The 24366-nt window shown below is 39.0% G+C and overlaps 1 protein-coding gene across 18 annotated transcripts in view; it reads left to right on the top strand.

Moving 5' to 3' along the window:
* ANKS1B (ankyrin repeat and sterile alpha motif domain containing 1B) overlaps positions 1-24366 on the top strand; it is a 1250661-nt gene that overhangs the window by 876968 nt on the left and 349327 nt on the right. For all 18 annotated transcript variants that reach the window (XM_030819772.1, XM_030819768.1, XM_030819762.1 and 15 more), the window contains one exon: positions 7861-7959. In XM_030819772.1, the coding sequence (XP_030675632.1) occupies positions 7861-7959 (99 nt within the window). The remainder of the gene's footprint in view (positions 1-7860; positions 7960-24366) is intronic.

Below are 24366 nucleotides of genomic sequence, written 5' to 3' on the forward strand. Positions count from 1 at the left end.
ACATCTCTGAGACTCAGTTTCCTCCTCTATAAGATGAAAATAATACCACCTATGTTACAAGAGTGCTGTAAGGTTTTAAATAAGGTGGGTGAAGTACCTGCTACACAGTGAATGCTTAATGGCTGGTAATCTTTTTAGGTATTTCTTTCTGCGTCATTATATGTGGCTGTGCTGGAAATACCCAGGAGCAAATTCTTTTTGCTTCTCCTGCAGAGGAGCCCTTCCTTTTGGAGCTCTGCATCAGCATCTACGGTGACAGGGCATTTGCAAGAGCTTGATGAACGTACAAGGGCGCCATGTTCCCTGCCTGCTCGGAGCAAGGTGTCCAAACTCACCTAACCCCGTCTCACTTTTCTCTTGTGAGGCACTAGGAAATGTTCAGCTTATTAGACAGAAGAACAACACTCAGATATCTGCCAAGATTATGTACAGCCTACCCAAGGAAGTTTTTTTTTTTTTTCAGCTTCACAGCTTGTGATTACAAAAGGACACAGGACAGCTGCTAACTGTTTTCCTTTCATCTCTGCTTCTGGCACGTTCTTCTTCTGATAGCTCTCCTGCAACACTTGGTCTGCACCACAGTGGGAGCTAAAAGAGTAGGACAGAGGTGCCACCCCAACCCCAGCCGCACCCCCTGCTCAGACTCGGCTGCTGGGAAAGACCATTTAAAGCGTTTAATATCCTCCCTACCTCTCTGGGGATGGTGTCAACCCAGTGAGACACCACGCTTCAAAAGAGAAGTTAAAGCTTTGTGGGTAGGTAGGGAATGTTCAGACTAGAAACTAGAAACCCCCCAGGTCCCTGCCAAGCCTGATTCCAGGATTCAGTGAACAGAAAGGACTGAGCAGAGCAGGGAAGAATAGGCCAGACAGCTCTCCAAGTTCTCTTCCATAGAGAGGGTTCACTGTTGCTTCGGTACTGTGAAATCAAACATAAAATGCATTGGAACACTCACTTTCAAATGTGAATTTCGGATGACTCTTAAGTAAAAATATAAATGGTGTGGATCTAACCATGTTTTTTTAACTCAACCTTTTATCTCCTACATGATTCCTGCTAGAGGTAGTATAGGGTAAGTCTTGAGAAAGTCTCCTATCAGCTGTGGGAACAAGCTACCTACCTCATAGAAAGTTATTGTGAGAATTAAATAAAGTAATATATGGAAGGTATTTAGAACAGTGCCTGACACAGTAAGTGTGCTATTTACTTTACACTAATGAACACCAACTGCTATCAGTGTGAAAGTTGAAGGAAGACAGTAGGTATTCATCAGCTTTATATTTATACAGATATATGCATCTGGAGAGAAGTAAGAGCATACAAAAAAGTTTTGTTCACATCAACTTTTCTTCTTACTTGAAGAAGCTTACTTCTTACTTGAAGGAGCTCCGAGTTAGCATCCTTAAAAATGAAGAATAGGCTCCTTCTCTCATAGCTATAAAATTTTTGACCAAAGGCAGTACAAATTACTGTATAAATTATTTTGCAGTCTTTTACAAATACACATAATTCTAAAACCTACATGAACACATCTCAAGTGAATTACAATTATAATTTATGATATCACCAAATCCTGCTCGATACTTTAACGAATAAATACCTGGTTACTTAAATTCCTTCTCTTTCTCTGTAGCTTGACAACAGATGTTTCAAAGGGGAATTGGGTTTCAAAAATAAAGAGGAAAAAATCGGCGACAGAAAATTCATTGTAATCATGGTAGCTGTTAAATATATAATGCTAAATTATATCTTAACCTTAAGATATAATTTATTAAAATGCACAGCTTGCACATATAAGATGCTGTCTTATTGATCAGTGATGTAATATTTTTTGAATCAGTGATCCACATAGTCTGAAGAATCCAGAAAGCTTTCTTCATAAGCTAAAAACATGAAAATTTACTTAAGTTGTATGCAAGAAATTTTATTGCAGTAGACAGAATATGTTTAAATGGAGGATTAGGGTAGAGGGATTTTTTAGTGTACTATAAAATTTTCTTCCACTGCCATTTCATTAGTGTGAGAGAGGAAGCTAAAGTTGGAAGAAGCACATCATCCATTATCTGATCAGTTATAGTCACCCATGTTTCTGTATGACAAGCTAAATAAAGCTTTGTTCCAACACTGAGAGAGGAATAATAAATCTGGTATTTATCACAATAACCATTATCATAATCATGCAGAGAAGACATGCATTGGGTTTACTTGTAAATTGATATCAAATTGACTCAAAGCTTTTATAGAAGCAGAGGTAGCATTGTTATTCCGAGAAAATTATGTACAGTTTCATGCTACCAAGCTATTTATGTTATAAAAGGCTGAATATTAAAAGCAAACTAAAGTACATGTTTTTCTATGTGTAAGTTTGTAAGATCTTGCTGTCATTCTATTATACAGTGATTCTATTTTAAATATTTAAGGTCACATAAATTGTGGAGAAGAATCTAATTTAGCTAATTACAGAGCAAAAGCAAGTTTCCCCAATCAACAGTATCCTCTTGATTGTTTTAGTCTTGGACTGGATGAAGGAAGAGAATAAATAACATTATCCAACTCAAGTTTATATTAAGAATAAGCCAGTTCCCTGTGGTCCTTAAACATGTTTTCCTAACATTTTCTATAATATATAATATGAAGGAAAGCTGGCCAAATGAATAAGATACAGTATTAAGTTTAAAAAACTAGGAGAAATTTTAAATGCAGAGTTTGGAGAGACAGAGCCATCAGTACAGATATTTTTGAGACGTTTTTGGTAAATAGCTGCTTTATTTCTAATGAATAATTAAATACAAAACACTGCTTTTCATTCTATTTGGGCATCCTAACAGTTTATCACAGCTGAAGAAGTTCAGTACCTAAGATATTCTCCCCATGGTCAAAGAAACTTCCACTTTCAGCTATTAGCGCATAAAACATTAGGTGACTTTTTCCATTCCATGATTTAAGAGATCAATAAAGACACCCTGCATTAGACATTTCTTGACAGGCAAAGAACAGCTATTCTAAAAATACTGCATTTGGGCCTTTGATCATTTTAGAAAGTCATTAACTAAACAACTTTATTTATTGATTATTGTTATTTAAACACCTTATGCAGTGTGATTGGTGGGTGCTAAGAAAGTCAAAAATAACTTAGTGGTTGGACTTGTCATTTTCATAGCATAGATTTATAGCCCCACCATAAAGAAATGTTGCTGAAAGTAGAACAACCTCCTAATTTCTTTTGGTGACTGAAAATTAGAAGAGAATTTGCTGAAGATCCTAAACTTAATGTTCATGAACTTTGACTAAGAGTCACATGGATAATTACATCCTGAGAAAAACTCATGAGTATTTTTGAGTCCCTGATTTGATTCCCTGCTACTACCCCATCTTTGTGATTTGACTAAAGTTTCAATGTCTATAACTGTAGAGTAGCACTGTGTAATGGAACTTTCTACAGTGATGGCAATGTTCTGTATCTTTGTTGTCCAATATGGTGGCCATCACCTACGTGTGGCAAGCAAATTCTTGAAATCAAGATTTAAAAGAATCAACTATATTTGGCAATTGAGAGGTCATTCGTAACATTTGACAGAGAAGTTCTATGGAGTTGATGCGGGGGAACAGCTTATTCTGGTGGGTTGAGGAGTAAAATAGATGAAAATGTGGGACTGGAGTGTACTGGGTACTGGGTAGGAGAGGAGATTGAGAGTGCAGTGTAGTAGATGACTAAACAGAAGATGGATATGACGGAGCTCTGCCCTCATATCATTGACCTAGTAGTTATGTGAAAAAAAAATTGATGGAGGAGGAAGAAAGCTAGAGTTGTGTTCAGTTTTTATTGAGAAAAATGAGCGGTTGCTCACGCCTGTAATCCCAGCACTTTGGGAGGCCAAAGCAGATGGATCACCTGAGGTCAGGAGTTCGAGACCAGCCTGGCCAACATGATGAAACCCTGTCTCTACTAAAAATACAAAAATTAGCTGGGCATGGTGACGGGCGCCTGTAATCCCAGCTACTCGGGAGGCTGAGGCATGAGAATCGCTTGAACACAGGAGACGGAGGTTGCAGTGAGCCAGGATATCGTGCCATTGCACTCCAGCCTGGGTAACAACAGTGAAACTCCGTCTCAAAAAAAAAAAAAAAAAAAAAAAAAGAAGTTAAACTGAGATTCACTAACATTTAGTAAAGGCAAGTGATAAAGTGAGAATTAATTCCAGCTCCCCAGGAAGAATGGGAATGTTTATTGTCTTTGATGGCACAACTGTCACCCAGGTGCCAAAGAAATGGTTAGATAGTTATGAGGTTTGAAACATTTTGTTTTTCCCTGAAAAGCTATAAGAGTCTGTACTACTACAAAAATAAGTTATCTTATAATTTCCTTTAATAAGAAATTTTATAAGTCCATCGTACCAAGATTGATTTGTCAAAAAAAAATGTATTCTTGAATTTCTCTTTAATCACTTCTTAAAGCTAATTTTAGGTTACAAATTCTGAAACACTGAAACGTAATAAAATATACAATCTGTATTTATATGTAATGATACCAACCAAAAATCAAACATGGCTGAAATCATAGCATTTTGAAACTGAATACATATTCATTAAACTGCTTCATTTGATGGGTGAGGACCAGGAAGCCTACAAAGAATATATGACTTAGCCAAGTTTGCCCCGCCATGATCCAAACCCAGTTCTGCAGACTCTAGCCTATTGTTTGGACAAAAGGCTGGCTGAATGATGTACTAGGATATTTTTGGTATCCCTATGTATTATAGAAAAAGATAAAATAGAAAATTTCTAACAGCATGCCTCACTGGAGACAGTAAATCCTTTCCTTTCCATTTCCCAATTAGTGCCATTTCCCCTTTGACACACTTTCACTATTTTTCTTGTGCTTCCCATAATTTTGGTTCATTTTTCAGAAATGTTTGGCAATTATCCTATATGCTAGGAAATTTGGCTCAAAAAGATGGTCTTATGTACTCAACACCTTCTTTAAAAATGTCTAACTTCCCTATAATTTTTCAAAAGGACTCCTCTCCTACTGAAGATACAGAAAATAGCATATTGGAGGTGTAGAGGAAGAACAGTGGTCTTTAGGATTTAATTTACCAAAACATTTCAGTATTCAAACACTGAAATCCAGTTGTCAGGATTACCTAGAGATAGTAGCTATGCACACTATGGGATATTCATATGCTTTCTGTTTCTGCAAAGAAACCAGGTCCTCTATTCTACATGGGCTGAAGTTGTAGGTTGGTAAGTTAGGAACCCAGAAAACCTGGTAATGTTCTAGCACAAAGATGGCCAAAGATTTTTTTTCTTAAGGGCCAGGTAACTCCTCAAAGAGTAAAAGTCAGAATGGTATCACATATCTCGCTCATGCCATACTAGTCCATTTCTGGAAATAAAAACGCTTTCTGTAAATGAAGTCATTTGTATTCTCAGCCATGCTCTGTTGTGTGCACTGAGTAATTTCTTGAGAGCAATATTTCCTGTGGCATGTTGCCAAGACTGGCTTTATTTGTTTTTCATTAGGCTTTTCATTATCGTGCTGCTGAATACCTGGATCATTCTGCTTCCTCCGAGATGGCTGGTGTTGCTTAAGCATAGGAATGACACTATGAGTAGGTGGAACGCTTTTGTCCAGTGAATGCCCATTTTAAATCCCTAGCTGTGGTGCCATTCCAGTGGCTTTAATCCTTCTAAGAACAGCCAGTTATCCATTTATAGCGTAGTCAGATATTATTAAGTTGTTTTACATGCATCTATTCTGTCCCTGTCCAGGGAAAGACATTAGTCTCACTTTGCACCCCACTAGGGCTGTTCCTCCTTCTTTATTATGGCAGGAAAAGGCATCAAGTTCTACTCACTGCCCAAGCCTTGAATCGGTGTGTATTCCACATTTCCCCATCATTCCACATGTTCAATCTCCTAGTCAAACTTCCTGATAGTTTTCAAATCCACCTGCTTCTTTTTGCTCCTGTGACTGCTACGTTAGTCTATGCCCACATTGCCTCTGGAAAACAACCACAGTGGTCTCCGTGCCCCAGAATCACCCTTTCCAATTCATTCTCCTTTGCTTTGAGTGTCTAATGGTACTCATCACTCTAAATAAATGGATATTCTGTCATTTCTATTCTTGCGTTTTTGTGTTACACATAAGTAGGACAGAGTTTGATTTGTCAAAAAAAAATAGTGATCTGAATTCTTGAACTTCTATAGACGCCTCAATTTAAAGAGAAACTCTGTCTTACAAACCGTGAAAGGTTAAGATCTAGGGATAAAATAAGCAATATGTAAACTTCTGCATTCAAATATTAATCACAGGTTTAAAATAACCATTGAAATCTGAGAATTTTTGGACTGAACTGATCCTTGGACATTGTGGGCTCAACTTTATCATTTTATAGGTAGGGAAACTGAGGCCCAGCCCCAGAAAGCAAAAAAATCTTTCTAAATTTGGAATCTCAGCATCTAACTCTTTTTCTTAAAAGCTGTCCATGGCTTCCCATTATGGTCAGGATGAAGTCTGAAGCCCTCAGCATGGCATGCAATATCTGTATAGTCTGCCCTCTGCTTACTCGTCCAGGCTTACCATTTGCTCCTCTCTCCATATTTTCCCAGAACATGATGCTTCCAGGTATACTACATTCCTTCTTACTCACGGGTCTTTGCACATAATTTCCCCATTGTCCTTCCTCTTTTAGGTGCTATGCCTTAACCACCCATTTTTCCTATATCTGATTAGACGTCCTTTTCTCTGAAAAAATATCCTGGATTCCCTCTGGACTCCTAAGCAAGTGTCACCATCATAGCACAGTCTCAGCATCCTACCTAACTGCTTTTGAACAGTCCCTTTCCATCACAGGACTGGAAGGAATAAAGGCAGTTGTGGGCAGGGCCCTGCATCTTATTCATCATTCAATCTTCATATCGTGATCTGGTGTCTGGCATTCAATAATTCTTTCAACTTTTATTTTATGTTCAAGAGTACACATGCAGTTTGTTACATAGGTAAACTTGTGTCATGGGGCTTTGTTGTACAGATTATTTAATCACCCAGGTTTTAAGCCTAGTACTGATGAGTTATTTTTCCTGATCCTCTCCCTCCTCCATCCTCCACTCTCCAACAGGTGCCAGCATGTATTGTTCCCCTCTACGTCCATGTGTTCTCATCATTTAACTCCTACTTATAAGCAAGAACGTGTGGTTCTTGCTTATGGTTTTCTGTTCCGGCATTAGTTTGCTAAGGATAATGACCTCCAGCTCCATCCATGTCCCTGCAAAGAACATGATCTCATTCTTTTCTATGGCTGCACAGTATTCCATGGTGTATATGTACCACATTTTCTTTATCTAGTCTATCATTGATGGGCATTTAGGTTGATTCTATGTGTTTGCTATTGTGAGTCAATATTTTGAAATTAAGTATTAACTCTCACTTTTAACCTGCCTAATATATGTCAATTTTTCTATCAGCCTTCCTCACAAAATCTGTCATCAGAGAGGGAAAATGATTCATTCACATCAATGTGTAAGTCACTGATAACCCTAAATGGCAACTCTTACTAGAAGCATTCACAATTTTACAGAAACAAAGTTTTAAGTCACACGAATGAATCTCCAATGCAGATAACCCAACGTGGATGTAAGCCACGATAGATATTTGTGAGGGGAGGGGAGCTTTCTCCTAGCCTTCACATCAGTAACAAGGTGACCGACTCTGCCCTCACCCTCACGGAAGAATGACTCTATGTCTTTGTTCATAAAAATCAGGTCACTCATTGGTTTTCTCTGTATTAAATATATCCTTGTTATTTATCCACAGTATAAATGCTTGGTTTAACTTGTAACATTTCTGTTTTGTTTCAGGGAAGCAATGTTATGGAAGATCAGGATTTGTTGGAAATTGGAATCCTTAATTCTGGGCACCGACAAAGAATTCTACAGGCAATCCAGCTCCTTCCAAAGGTGAGCAATACTTTTATTGCCCTAGTCCTGTGTACGGTTCCCAGTGATTTTGAGTCCAGGCATGCAAGGAGTATTTGTATTTAGTACAATATTTCTACATATTGATGCAACCTCAAGAGTGGATCTTCTTAGGTCCAACTGCACATTCAGACTTACGAGGCTACTATGGGCCACACTTGGCCTGAGGTTTTCTTGTTTTTTTGTTTTGAGACGAGGTCTCGTCTCTCTGTGTCACCCAGTCTGGGGTGCAATGGTATGATCTAGGCTCACTGCAACTTCCACCTCCCGGTTCAAGCAATTCCCCTGCTTCATCCTCCTGAGTAGCTGGGGTTAAAGGTGCACACCACTGGCCAATTTTTTTTTTTTTTGTATTTTTAGTAGAGATGGGATTTTGCCATGTTGGCCAGGCTGGTCTTGAACTCCTGACTTCAGGTGATCCACCCACCTCGGCCTTCCAGACTTCTGGGATTACAGGCATGAGCACTTAGCTTGAGATTTACCTAAAAAAATGTGATACAGAAAACACTGCTGGCCACCAGGGAAGCTTCAGATTTTCTTCAGTGAGAGTCCTAATATCAGTACAAATTATCGGTTCTGGCCCCCCAGGTCGCAGCTCAGGTTCAAGAAGACTAGATTCATATTAGGTGGGTGCAGGAATGGCCCTGGCTTAAAAGCCTCCTGCCCCATAAGAGGCGATATCTCCTGTAACAACTCCATAGACTTATCCTCCATGGTCCCTACAAGGGACCTAATTACAAGAGTCATTACTCAGGGAAGTCCAAAGTATCACATCCCCATCATGTATTTATAGTTCATGTATAGGCCCTCCTAGTCCAGATGCAATTTACCAACCAGGCATCATTTTTACTGTAAGCAGTGTGTTACCTAGCAACAGAGTTGACCTCCTGTTTCCAGATAAGGTGTCAAAGTAGCCTAAAGGAAGAGGCAAAATCTGAGCATGAATCTTTCAGATACGTGGGATTTTAATTGATAAGGAACAGAAAATGCATTTCAGATCTATGGCCATACCAACCTGAACGTGCCCGATCTCATCTGGTCTCGGAAGCTAAGCAAGTTCGGGTCTGGTTAGTACTTGGATGGGAAAAGGCATTTCAGGAGGCCCCAGGAACCATATAAAAACAAATATGGTTCAGGCAACAAACTGCTGGAAGTATGAGGGAAATAGACATTTAAAATCCAATGGGATTTGCACAACAATGCAAATGTACTTCCTGCCACTGAAATATACACCTAAAAATGGTGATGATGGTAAGTTTTATGTTATGTGTATTTCATAACATATTCACACAATTCAAAAAATAATTTTAAAAAGAGGAAGAAAATTCAAGGTGATTAAAACAATTGAGGAGTGTGTAGTCAGAGATAAAGCAGAAAAAGTAGGTTGGGTCAGTGTGTGTCAGGCTGAGGAATTTGAAATTTATTCTGTAGGCACTGGGGAATGGACATGACTGGACTACTTTAGGCCAGTTAATTCTGGAGGCAGTGTACAAGTGGGATTAGAAGGAGGGAAAGTTGAAGTTGGGTCATCTGTTTGCAAAAAGACTGTGGGGCAGATTGGAGGCACGTGGCAGACGAACTGTAATAGATGTACCTGGATATTTGAGCTTGTCCTAGGTTTTGTACTCTCTTATCCTCTTGTACTTTCTAGAGAGGCTATACTTTCTCCCTCCCAGAGTGGGAAAAGTAAATATTAACCACTATTTCTAAGGAAATTATCTGATGAAATTTCCCAACTGACAGTGAATTGAATTTCTACTGATAGACACTTACTCCTTTTGCACATTCACTGAGCCAAATATATAAAGGAGTTTAATCAGATAATTTTCTACACTAAATGGAAAAGAATAAAACATCCTTAGAACCAATTCAGGAAGTAATTCCTATGAGCATATTGTTCAGCTCTCTGCTTGTGTATGTTTGCTTAAAATATTACCTTCTTAGCAAGTTTTGTTCTCACTTTCAGCAATGGCTTCCGTACTGCTGTATCTCTAGCACCTAGCACAGTGCCTGGTTCATAAAAATAGATAAGCACTCAATAAATCAGTCAATGACTACTTGCTTTGTCACATGCTGCCATTCACTTAAAGTTCAACTCAGATATTATCATATCACATCACTTCCTTTGTGCAACTTCCTTCAAAATGGAACCACTCCTTACCATCTAAGTAATCATCAACCTAGTCCTCACCAACCACCTCTATCTAGATGGACTACCACGGTGCATTCTAGACTGTCATCCTTGGTTAGACTACATGAATCAAGTTCTCATTGGTCTCCTCTATCCTGGACTATTCACAGATGGTTAACCTCTGTCTGGGTTACCTTCTTACCCCTCTATAATTGAATTTCTATACAGTATCTGGAATGATCCTTCTAAAATATAAATCAGGTCATGCTATACCCTGCTTTAGTTCTCTAGTGAATTTCCTTCCCACTTAGAATAAAGTCTTTATCCTCTCCTACAAAGGCCCCACTACCTGGAAAGCCCTTCCTTCAGAACTTCATACACTTGCTCCTATACATTGTCAAATCTCTACTCGAATGTGACATCTTCACAGGGGCCTTCATGAGCTAAAATTCACATCCTTCCCTTACCATCACTGTCCTTGCTATTGCTCTGCTTTATTTTTCTTCATGCCATTTAGTGTGATCTGAAGTTATATTATTTATTTGCTTTTTTTCTTCATTATTTTCCATCTCACCCTCAGGAAGCAAGGTCCATAAGATCAGGGACCTTGACTGTCTTATTCCTTTTCTATATATCCAGCCTCTAGAATAGCACCTGTCACATAGTAGGTACTCAAGAAATACTTGTGGTATGTGAGAATACACTGACCCTCCCTTTCCTCTGAGATTTTATGGCCCTGTGCTTGTTCCTATCTCAAGGTACTAATAACATTCAGACACTTCTATGCTATAAACATCCGGAGGGCAGAGACCGTGCAGCATCCTTGAATTTCCCATGATGCTTAACCCAATACATCGGCATTCTTTTAAGAATGAATGAGTGATTGAATGAATGAATATTTTCCTCACATGTCATTCAAATGTATATTTTTAATCAGAGCACCTCAATTTTAAGATATATCTATAATCCTGTACACACCACTTGAAAATGCAAAACAAGAGAAACTGAACCTAGAATTATTTGGAGAATAAATGAAGTGTTTATTTCTAATACAGAATATCATTCTCATTAGAGAAAATAATATAATAGAAACAATACAAAATTAAGCTTCTATCGAGAGGCTGATGCAAAAGAGCTTACTATGCACACAAATTAGTAGAGAGTATATAAAAACATCCAGATGCACATTGAGCAGCACAAACAGAATGTTATGATGCCATAAATTGATGCTTTGCCTTCTTAGGTAATGAGCCCAATCTTCAGATAGTTAATAGTGTCATTTTATTGCCAGCACATTCACCTGCATTCACTTTAACTTTGCACTGCCAGAAAATGGACAAAATGTCTCTTCATTTTGTTTATACAATTTCAGTCTTCAGAATATTCGTATTCTTCATCTGTCATGAGAAGAAATATGCCATGATTGCTACCTGGGATCTTTTAATTAACATATTGTGTTATGGAATTAGTGAGATTGTTCCTAAACAGAGAAAAGGTGCTTTGCTCAGTACAATCTTGATATGTTAGCACACTTCAAAGCATATTTTTCATGCTTTTATTTGTATTTGTTGTGTCAAGCTTCAAAGAAAAAAGTGTATTCCTTTTGTAAGAATAGCTGTTCTGTAATATGTCTTTTTTAATACTGAAATATTCACCAATGCAAAGATTTACATCTTCTCAAGTACATTTGATACATTCAACACATAGAATGCATCTTTCTCACTGTCTTTTGCAATGCTTGACCTTTTGTAAAGCTTAATTAACCATTTTCACCCAGAGTCTACTTCTCTCACCAACCCCAACTCTGTCTTTTCTCAGCTCTAAAGCTCTCCTGGACTTCTTGAAGATCAAATTTCACCTTTTTCCCTTTTTATGAAAGGAAACAAACCCAAAGTTCCACAAGAAAATGGCTTTTTTTCTACTATCCTAGAAATAAATTTATTGTGCTTTTTCTGTCTCTTTGGACGCAGGGATATTACCTGATTACTTATTTTCAACATATAACGTAGTTTTTTCCAGATAAGAATTGCATGTGGCCAAGTCTTTGGATAATCCTCTAATACATTTTCCTTTTTAAAAGGGCATAAACGCTTTTGTCCTTTGATAATATAACACCTGAAGGTCAGGCATTCAAAGGATTTTCATTTTAAAGGTTTGCAGGACTTTGTGCCAAGGCTCATATCGCATCTGCTCTCTTCGTATCCCTCAACCTGAGTTGACAGTATATTTCAGCACATAAGCAACTTTTATATTGTATGCTCACGCTGTTTTTCAATATTTCCTGTTCTAATGCTTTCCAGTTTTATAATACCTTTTGGAATTACTTAGTAGTTGTCTATACTCAGTGTCTCCCCGTTTCCTTTGCTCCACTAATCCCTCAAGGGCTTGAGTTGTTTCTCTGCTGCGACCCCCTACAACCAGTGCTAAGGTCACCAGCAAGCAGAAGAGTAGAAATTCCATAAGCCCTTTGTTATCTCCACCCTACTTTGACTTCAGCAGACTCTGATACTATTGACAATTATTGTTATCAACCAAACTGGGTTCATTTACCTGCACACAATTGCGGCCAAACACTGAAGCGCTGGATTTTGTAGAGAGAAAGTTTTATTGCAAGGCGGCCAAGCAAGGAGGCAGGAATCCAGCTCAAATCCGTCGCCCTGTACCAGCCTTAAAGTGGTATATTTAAGGGAGAGATTCTGGGGGCGGGGCTTCACGGTTGGTTAGTGATTGGCAGAAAGGAATGGGAAGTTTGGAAAGTCCCTTGAGCATGCGCAGTTGTCCCTTCGTGCTTTTCCATGGGTTGCCTGTGCAAATTCATGGGGAACTGATCTGAAACATGATGTGGAAATTCAGCCTGTGACATCAAAACGTCACCCCCCAGGGGAGCAAGTCTATCCTGTGCTATTCTGACTCCAGTCAGTCTTATTGGTTCCAGCCAGTTTCAGCCAGTCAGCCAGTTTTGTTGCAAGCAGAGAGAATTATAACGAGCTGTTTCTTCATCTGTCTTCTTGCAAGGCAAGCTCAAGGATTCTTGTTAACCCCATGGGGCAAATTTTCACTATTAACATTGTCTTCTTTCGGCTTCCATGATACCTAGTTACTCTCTGCATCTCTGCTGTTGTCTCTCTGCCTACTCATTCTCCTCAGTTAAATCCTGGAGTTCCTCAAAACTCAAACCCAAAAATACTTGATGACTAGTAAATATTTTTATCACAGGACTCTTGATCTTAGTGCAATGTTTGGTATTCACTTTTGTTCATTGCTACTGTTACTTTACTACATAATGAACACCTGAATTTTAGTGGCCCTTTACTTCTGAGTTCTGCTCAGTTTAACCAATATTTATTGGAGCTACGTATATTTAATTATTTTTTTCACTGAATGGCACTGAGCACCTCTGAATGAATGGATTAAATTACCCCTTTTTCTATCCTCAGTTTGAGGCTTTGGCTAAAAAATTTTTGCTGTTATTCCAATAGAAGATTTATATTCTGTATTGTTAAAGAACAAGTTACCCCAAATTTTAGTGGCATATAACATTTATTATCTCCCAATTTCTGTGGGTCAGGAATCCAGCCAGGTACAATGTTGAGTGGGTCCTCTGTCTCTGGATCTTTCAGAGAGCTACAGCTGTCTCAAGACTCAAGTCAAGAGGATCTACTTCCTAACTCACTCACATGGTTGTAGGCAGGATTCAGGCTTTTAGGGATTTTCGGACTGAGGCCTCAGTGCCTCACAAACTGTTGGCTGAGGCCTCCCTTAATTTCTTGTCGCCGCATAGAGCATCTCACAACATGCAGCTAGCTTCAACAGAACAAGCAAGTGAGAGGACAAGAAAGTGCTAGCAAGATGGAAGTCACAGTCTTTTGCTACCTAATCACAGAAGTGACATCCCATCTTTTTGCCATCTTCTATTCATTACAATCAAGTCACCAGATTCAGTTCATACACAATAGAGGTGTTTACACAAGGGCGTGAATACCAGGAGGTGAGGACCATGGCGTAGGGTGGGCGGGGTGGGGCACATCTTAGAAGTCTGCCAGGTACATTTTATAATGATCTACTTTACAGTCTAGTTTTCATTGTCCACATTTGTAGTTAAAATGGAATAATCCATCAAAAACTACAAGGAAGAAAACACCCTTTATTTCCTTGGGCCATCTTCCTGGGACTGTTGTTCACAGTCAGATGATTTAAGAGCCACCTTTGCTACTGCCACTCAAAAAAGAGGCATATATCTCTGGTCTGTAGAGTTAGGTATAATGTAGCATGATATAAGATAATACGGAAGTTAGGGACACTAGAGATTTGCAAATTGTACATAATCACTTCATAACCTGAACATCACTGATCTAAGTGATATACACAAATCAGTAATCCCATAAAACAGCACAGTTTCTTAAAATGTACTTATTCTTCATTGTTGCCTCATTACTGAAAAGAGTATTTTACCATATATATTAGGTCAGTGAGTCTACTAAACTCTGTTGGACAAAACTTTAAGAATGTTAGCAAATAAAACAGGTTCTAATAAACTAACATAGCTAGAAAGTTACAAGTGGTCATTTAATTTTAGGCCTGAACGAAGAAAATAGATCAAAGCAACAGTTGACCCCCTCAAAATGGTGTGAGCAGAGATGGTAGGGATTGAAGACTCAAACACTTTTAAAGAAAAGATAATATGGACTGGTGGAAACTGTGGCACACTGGAGAGCAGAAGTCCCGCCCCTCCTGACCCCCAAAAAAACTGTGGGTTTCTTTCATAAACACTTTGTTAACAAAACAAAGCACTGGGGGCCAGATTTGGTTATAGCTGTCACTCTGCTACCCCTATGTCATAGATGAAGAGAATCACTCTAGAAATAAGTCTTAATATGATGAGATCACAGATTATTTCAGCCTTTGAAAGGAGTATTAAGAATGTGACATTCTTTTAAAGAAGTTACATCTGAATTTTAAGGACCTTGAAAGAACTAGAGTCTTTAAGAGAACAGAGACATTCTGTGAAGAGAATTTTAAGGACTTGAAAGAACTAGCGTCTTCAAGAGAACAGAGTCATTCTCTTAAAGATGCTAGTGCTCTCAAAGTCCTTAACATTCAGATGTTTGTTAATTCTAGTCTTGATGGTTGACGCAGATGTGCGTAAGTTTTAGCGGAAAAGTGTACAACCAATGTTATTTCTTTAAAAGTCTAGAAAGGAAAGTTCAGTCTTATTTCCCTGTCACTTAGAAAAATGATAGAAACTTGTTCTTATTTCTTCTGCGATTTTTCAGAAGGGCAATGACAAAATATAGCCCACAGGCACAGATGCTCTCATGGTACCTTTTGACAGGGCGACTTTTCATTCTCCCATCCCATCACTCACTCTCTGTCTACCCTCATTCTTTTCACTTGCATTGCTTTTTATTATTTTTATTGCATGTCTTAAACTCACTGCCACCCAATGTTGGCCCACCACCCAGTGGACATCGGTTAAAGATACACGGTCAAAGAGAATCTCACACCCACATACGTGCACTGTTAGCATGGAGGTCCTAACCTAAAGTAAATACACGACAGGACCCAGTCTACCTGAGGGCATAGAATATTCTATTTCCTATAGGTCCAGTCCTTAGTAAGACAGGCTGTGGTATTCCCAGGGTTCTTACAAGCTCCACTCAGTTCTGAAAATGTCTTGTGGGTTTGTTTTTTGTTTTGTTTTGTTTTGTTTTTTGTTTTTTTGTTTTTTGTCTTTTTGCTGGGGATGCAAAACAGATATGCTCAGTGCTCAGGGGTTGGCAAACTTTTTCTGTAAAAAGCCATATCATAAATATTTTATACTCTACCAGCCATATGTCCTATATTGTGGTTACTCAACCCTGTTGCAGAGTGAAAATAGCCATAGATGATTCAGAAATGAATGAGTGTGGCCATGTTCCAAAGAACTGTATTTACAAAAATAGGCAATAGACCAGGCTTAAACTGTAGGCATAGTTTACTGACTCATAACTTATCAATAAATATCCAGCTAGATTAAGTATCGGGGGAAATTCAGCCAGATATCGGGCAAAATTCACCCCCGATATTTCACGTAGGTTCTTTTCTAACTTCCCTAAGCATCAGCTTGTTTGAGAAATAAAGGGACAAAGTACAAAAGAGAGAAATTTTAAAGCTGGGCGTCTGGGGGAGACATCACATATCGATAGGTTCCGTGATGCCCCACAAGCCGCAAAACCAGCAAGTTTTTATTAGTGATTTTCAAAGGGGAGGGAGTGTACGAATAGGGTGTGGGTCACAGAGATCATGTGCTTCACAAGGTAATAGAATATCACAAGGCAAATGGAGGCAGGGCGAGATCACAGGACCACAGGACTGGGGCAAAATTAAAATTGCTAATGAAGTTTCAGGCACACATTGTCATTGATAACATCTTATCAGGAGACAGGGTTTGAGAGCAGACAACCAGTCTGACCAAAAATTTATTAGGCGGGAATTTCCTCATCCTAATAAGCCTGGAAGCGCTATGGGAGACTGGGGCTTATTTCATCCCTACAGCTCGACCATAAAAGATGGCCGCACCCAAGGGGGCCATTTTAGAGGCCCATCCTTAGGGACACATTCTCTTTCTCAGGGATTCAGGGATGTTCCTTGCTGAGAAAAAGAATTCAGGGATATTTCTCCCATTTGCTTTTGAAAGAAGAGAAATAGGCTCTGTTCCACCCAGCTCACCTGCAGTCAGAGTTTAAGGTTATCTCTCTTGTTCCCTGAACATTTCTGTTATCCTGTTCTTTTTTCAAGGTGCCCACATTTCATATTGTTCAAACACACATGCTCTACAAACAATTTGTGCAGTTAACGCAATCATCACAGGGTCCTGAGGCGACATACATCCTCCTCAGCTTACGAAGACGGCGGGATTAAGAGATTAAAGTAAAGACAGGCATAGGAAATCACAAGGGTATTGAATGGGGAAGTGATAAGTATCCATGAAATCTTCACAATTTATGTTCAGAGATTACAGTAAAGACAGGCGTAAGAAATTATTAAAGTATTAATTTGGGAATCTAATAAATGTCCATGAAATCTTCACAATTTATGTTCTTCTGCCATGGCTTCAGCCAGTTCCTCCGTTTGGGGTCCCTGACTTCCCACAACAATTAAGAGCTTTTCCATACTTCTGAGAATCTTCTAAACAGGGAAGAACTCAGATCAGAAATATAGCCTACTTTATCAGACTAGTGAAAGGCCCCAGGATGACCCAAGCCTCCTGATGTCATCCCAGAGAAATGTGTAAAATTAACAGGGATGACATTTGCTGTATGTCTGTTAGAAAAGGAGTCAGCCCCTTTGGCCATCTTCATGGGACTATATGCTATTCAGTGTTCAGCACTTATTTCAATCAATAAACAGGTGTTTATTGAATATGCTATACTCGCAGATCTGACCCCAAAACTGTGATTCTTACAGAGTTCTGTTTCCATGCCACAATACTCTCTACTTTCCTTACTTTTTCTAATATTGTTTCATTAGCTTCTTATGCTTAGTCTATTTTATACATTGATATTTCCTAAAATTCAGCCTTAATTCTCTCATCTTCTTCCTTCCCTTACCCTCCTGAGGTGCCTTCATTTGCCTGCATAGCTTCTGCTATCACCTTCATATGAGCAACTTTCAACCCTTGTCTGGGTTTGGAGCTCTTTCTGCCTTCAGAACGCCTACGTCTGAACACAGCTGAAGTCCATTTCTTTTAAAAAAATCCAGCCTCTATTCTATTTATCTTCATTCATTCTGAAAATAACTGTGAGTGCCTGCTATATACTAGCCATTTCCCTTAGCACTAGGGTTACAGTAATGAGTAATATAGATGAAGCCCTTGCCCTCACAAAATGTGTATTCTAATGAGAAAAATTGATTTTTATATAGAGATACCTTTGAAATGATATTTCCTTACATATACATGCTATATTGTATAACATTAACATATTATATTCCTATTATAACCTATTACATACAATATAATATATATTTTATAATACAAATTTATAGTATATATAATATAAAACATATTATATGTGCTATAATACATTTTTTGTTGTATATGATATGTTATGCAATAATAGATATAATAATTATATATAATGTTATTATATACAATAGACAAATGTCATTAAAAGACACAAAGTGCTGATAATATACTCAGGAGGAGCAGTTGACTTGCTGAAAGACTGTAAAAGATCACCTTTTTAAAAAAGAAATGGTTGGTGCCATTGGATGAGAAACGAAAAAAGAGTAATCGACATTAAGGTCAAAAACCTAAGTTATTTGGGCTATATAAATGTTGAAATGACAGCAAGTCATTCAGATCCCTTTTATTATTCCTTAGCCTGGCACACAGTATGATCAGGGTAAGGAACCTAGCCACTGTAACAAACAGCTCCAAATTCTCAGTGGTTTAACACTGTTAAATTTATTTCTCACACATGCTAAGTCCAGTGTGGGTCAGGCAGCTCTCCTCCAACCAGTAATTCAGGGACCCTGGCTTCTTCCATCATGGACCCTTCCATCCGGGAGTTCTTTATGGGCTGCCATGACAACAGGGTAGACACGAACATAGAAGATCACTTGGGATGTTCTATTGCCAGGACAGGAAATGCATCACTTACTTTAAACCACATTTGATTCACCAGGATTCAGGTTCATAGCCCTCATTAAACTGCAAATTAGGCCAAGAAATATTATCTCTCTTCCTAGGAATACGTGATAGAATTCCTGAGAATCTAGTCATTCTGTGCCAGAAACATCATCTCCTTCTGTACCTTAACTGTCATCCTTCTTCCCATGGGTAACTCCTATTCATTCCTTAATACTTAAGCCTTGGAGAAATCTTTACAACATCTTCTCTCTGGGATAGATGATTTAACCCTTCTGTGTTCCCAGTACACCTCATAAAAACCACCTATTGACTAATTTGTGTCTTACTCAAGATTAGGACCTTGGCCACGTTCATCTTCCTTTCCTAGGTATGGAGCACACGGATCGTGAACATAGTAATGCCCAGTTAATATTTATTAGACTGGACTGAGCCAAACAAGAATGCAGATTAGAGGTCAGTTCTGAATGGGCAGGTTAGGATGCTCAAAGATATTTCCAAACTGAGTGCCTTTATTTTTAAATGTTTTACAAAGGGATAAGGCATGTCCTTCATGCGTGTAAGCATGACTGCACTGGCGGCCTGCATTTCCTAGGGTGAGATTCATGCTTCCTGTTTACAAGTGATGACCAATAACTAGTCTGTTCTACGGGATCACATCGAGAGAAGGAATGGCCAATGTTCATGAAGCTCTTTGCACCCTTCGAAATGACAAAGCCCCGTATGTACAAAATGCAAAATAGCAATAACTGTATGGGCTGGATAGATTTTTAAACAACTGGCCGGGCGCGGTGGCTCACGCCTGTAATCCCAGCACCTTGGGAGGCCGAGGCGGTGGATCACGAGGTCAGGAGATCAAGACCATCTTGGCTAACATGGTGAAACCCCGTTTCTACTAAAAATACAAAAAATTAGCCGGGTGCAGAGGTGGGCACCTGTAGTCCCAGCTACTCAGGAGGCTGAGGCAGGAGAATGGCGTGAACCCGGGAGGCGGAGGTTGCAGTGAGCCGAGATTGCACCACTGCACTCCAGCCTGGGCAACAGAGCGAGACTCTGTCTCAAAAAAAAAAAAAAAAAAAAAAAAAAAAAAAAAAAAAAAAAAAAAAAACTGCTGGGCATGAGACCACACAATTCAAACATACTTACCCATGCTCTGCTCCAAGTTTTTTGGGCAATTTCACAAAGCAAGATGGCTACTACATTCTTCCCAAGCTAAAGAGGCAGAACTTTTTAGTGTTTTTTTTTTTTTTTTTTTTTTTTTTTTTTTTTTGAGACGGAGTCCTCCTCTGTCGCCCAGGCTGGAGTGCAGTGGCGCAATCTCGGCTCACTGCAAGCTCCGCCTCCCGGGTTCACGCCATTCTCCTGCCTCAGCCTCCCGAGTAGCTGGGACTATAGGCACCTGCCACCACTCCCGGCTAATTTTTTTTGTATTTTTTAGTAGAGACGGGGTTTCACCGTGGTCTCGATCTCCTGACCTCGTGATCCGCCCGCCTCCGCCTCCCAAAGTGCTGGGATTACAAGCGTGAGCCACCAAGCCTGGCCTTTTTTTTTTTTTTTTAAGAATTTATCTTGGAATTGTTTATTATGTAGACCACAGAGCTGAAATATCACTTTTACTCCTCATCTCCCTCTGATATTTACAGAGAAATAGGGAAGGAATTAGGCAGGAAAACAGGTTCTGATCTATTGCTATCCCCAGCAGCTGTCATCCTTCAACTCTGAGAAGTTCACCCCCATTTAATAAAGAACAGTGGCTCCCTTGGAGTTATCCTGCAATCTGTAGTGAGAGAAACAGGGCTTTAGATATCTGAGCACTTTCCCTTCCTTACATAATTCGTCAAAGAATAATCACAATTTAGAGCTGGAAGGGACCTTTAAAAATCTCCAGCTTTTCCTCTCACTGGAGTCATTTCACAGGTGAGGAAACTAAGTCCCAGTCCTATTAATTGACTTGCCCCAAGGAAGATTGCTCCTTAGTAACTGAACTGGAACTAAATCCCAGATATCTGTGCTCGTGACAATTGCCTCCTGAGTGAGTACTGTGCTATATCAGAGACCCAAGGCTGTGAGTTGCTTGTGTGTTTGTGAAAGAAACTGAAAAGGGACAGGAAATGAAAGAACCAATTGACTAAAAGCAAGAACAGGAATCATTTATAAAATCGGCCTTCCTTTTACATTTCAGGCTTAAAAGGCAGTTTTTGCAGCCTCCATGGACCACTGAACTCCCTTCTCAAGGCTAGAAGGGAGGGTTGCGGAAGGAAACCAAGAGCTCTAGAAATACAGGAAAAAGACAAATACGAAAAAGAAGAAAAGCAGATATAGGCCATGTGAGCTGGCCAGCAGCCACCGGGGTCATTCACTTATTTATCCTTGAAGGTAGCCTGAGAGAAGCTTCACTGATAGCATACTGTGCTGTTTCGATAAGTAAAATAATCCTAATTTATTTTCCTTCTTAATCTGGGTAGAGAGGAAAGAAAAATAGGCAAAATGGAAGGTCATTCTCTAAGAGAAAGTGAAGACACATCTTTGGAGCATTAAACTCCAGGAAAGTGACATTTTTATGTGATTAATCTAGGAAGCAGCATGACGGAAAGGCTGGGAACATGGTCAGACTATCCGAGTTTGAATCTTGGCTCCATTCTTTGCCTAATTGTCTGACCATGGGCAAACTTCTAAATCTTTCTGTGCCTGGTTCCTCACCTTTAGAATGGATGTAATGATTTCACCTTCTCTGTAGAATTAAATGGGTCAATATTTGTAAAGCACATAAAATGGAGTTTTCCAAAGCATACGTGCTATATTAGTGTCTATTAAATACACTTTTAAAAAGAAGGTTTGAAGCTGAACCAAGAAAAAAGGTAGGGTTCATTTGGCCCATTCGTTGTATCTGAAAATTACTACTCCAGGCATAAACAGTAAGCAAAATGTATCTCCTTTTACTTATTCATTCAATAGATATTTTTAAACCACTTACTGCATGCCAGGCACTGTGCTAGCTATTGAGAATTTGGTGTTAGGAAGCAAGACCTACAAGATCACTGTCCTCATGCAGCTTAAATTCTAGTGAGGGACCCAGAAAAAAAGAAGTAAAACTATATAATTTCAGGTAATGATAAATGCTGTGGAGAACTATTAATTAAGCAAGAAATGGACAGAAAATGATGGGAATTTGTGAATGCTGTTTCAGGTGGATAAACTAGAATTCATACTGAGTCGGCTTAACAGAGGTTCTTAACCACCCCACTGTATTGTCTAAACGCTGTACTTCAAAGCACCCTAAGGATACTAAGGGGATAGTGAGATGAGTAAGCTAAATAATCCACTTAAGGCATCTTTAAGGAACTCGCAATCTTGCAGGGGCTCAAAAAATAACTCTCTTGAGCTTTTAGTTAAATCTAATTTAATCCCAGTTTAGCCACCTACTGCTTGTGTCACCTTGGCCAAGTTACTTAAATTCTGTAATCCCAGTGTCCTTATCTATAAAACAATAGGTAATAGTGGAACTTATCACATTAGGTCATTGTGAGATATAAATACAAAAATGCATATGAAGTTTCTGACATTTAGAGGAATTCAATATTAGTTATGACCACTTGCATTTGTTCAATAAATTCTCCCTAAATTAACAAAAATCAATACATTTTTGATGTTGCTTTTGCCTGGAGCCAAGAAGTAACAGAAGAGAACTCAATTACTGACATAAGAGAGTCTGACTAAAAATGTCCGTGACTGCATTGCATAGTGAACATTCTACTCTCAGCTAGTGGATTTCTCACAGTGCAGATTATTCATTTTCTAGATAAGAAACTGGTACAACTTTCCAATTTGATTGTCATCTACTAAACTGATAATTTTGAAATGTATTTAAAGATTATTGTTTAGTCCATCAGAAGCTAGAAGAGAAGGTGTTTAAAGTCATAACTCATGCCTCCCTATTTAAGAGATTAAATGGGCAGAGCACGGTGGCTCATGCCTGTAATCCCAGCACTTTGGGAGGCCGAGGCAGGCAGGTCACGAGGTTAGGAGTTCAAGACCACCCTGGCCAATATGGTGAAACCCCGTCTCTACTGAAAATAGCAAAAGTAGCCTGGTGTGGTGGCGCGCACCTTAGTTTCAGCTACTTGGGAGCCTGAGGTGGGAGAATCACTTGAACCCGGGAGGCGGAGCTTGTAGTGAGCCAAGATCCCACCACTGCACTCCAGCCTGGGCAACAGAGTGAGACTCCATCTCAAAAAACAAAAAAAAAAAGAGAGAGAGATTAAATGAATAAGCCTAATACAGAGAGACCTTCCTGTCTGCATCTCTTAGAAGCAAGGACTCGATATAAATATACATAGCATAGAATGGAATGGAAGTGAACTGAGAAGCTGAGCAGTCAGATCTTGACAGTGTAGTTCCATTTAGTTGCTAAAGGCATTGTGATTTCATAGAAAAGCAGAACTGTGTGCATTTACACAAAAGCTGTAAAACAGCATATTCGCCATTTTGAATAAGGCATTGTTACCTGCCTTTACCATGCAATTGAAATAAGTGCTAACTTAATTGTTGAATAGAATTTGGCTATATTTCTTATTTTCCATCAATGGCATTCAAGTGAGATATTTCTGTTCAAGTTATTTCTGCAAATGAATTGAGCATTTACTTATGTCCCAAGACACAGTGCAAGGAGAAAAATAAGATGAAATTACACAGTATCTGCCTTCAAGAAGATTTTAGTCTAGCAAAGGCAGTCAGACCAGTATGCAAGTGATCTTAATATAGTACAAGTCAGAACGTGAAACAAGCTATAATAGGAGTAAAAATACAAGTTTTGTATGTTAAGTAAAAGGGAAGGTCTCTTCTGCTCAGGGAATCAAGAGTAGGTTCCTGGAGAAGGAGACAGATGAATCAAAAAGCCATTCCTATGTACCTTTAAAACTTCTCTGTTGTGGCTAGGCATGTTGGCTTATGCCTGTAATCCTAGCACTTTGGGAGGCCAAGGCAGGAGGATTGTGTGAGGGAAGGACTTCAAGACAAGGCCGGGCAACATAGTGAGACCCTGTCTCTCCAAAAAAATTAAAAAATTAGCCAGGCTTGGTGGTACACACCGATACTCCTAGCTACTCAGGAGGTTTGCTTAAGCTCAGCAGTTAGAGAGCAGAGAGCTATGATCCCACCACTGCACTCCAGTCTGGACAGCAGAATGAGACCCTGTCTCTAAAAAAATTAATAGGTGCCACACACCAACATGGCACATGTATACATATGTAACAAACCTGCACATTGTGCACATGTACCCTAAAACTTAAAGTATAATAATAATAATAATAATACATAGATCAAAGTTAAAAAGGAAAACTTCTTTGTTGTGGAAGTTTGTGATAACTCATGACACTCCAAGCAAAAAGTGATCCAAAGCATATTTTTAGCTAACAGGCAGATAGAGATGCTATTTTTTCTCATTCGTAATAACCATCTTCTGGTTATTACAGCTGAAATACAGCCAGTGCCATCAATCCAGCTATAAATTTCATTCATCACTTTGTCCTTCAAGCTATAATGAGTCAAATATTTGAAACCCAAACAAATACGTATAGTGAGCTTAATGAAGCAGGCTCAACTAGTGACATAGTTACTATTCTTCCTTCCC

The sequence above is a fragment of the Nomascus leucogenys genome, chromosome 10 (genome assembly GCF_006542625.1).
Source record: "Nomascus leucogenys isolate Asia chromosome 10, Asia_NLE_v1, whole genome shotgun sequence".
Taxonomy (NCBI): Eukaryota; Metazoa; Chordata; class Mammalia; order Primates; family Hylobatidae; genus Nomascus; species Nomascus leucogenys.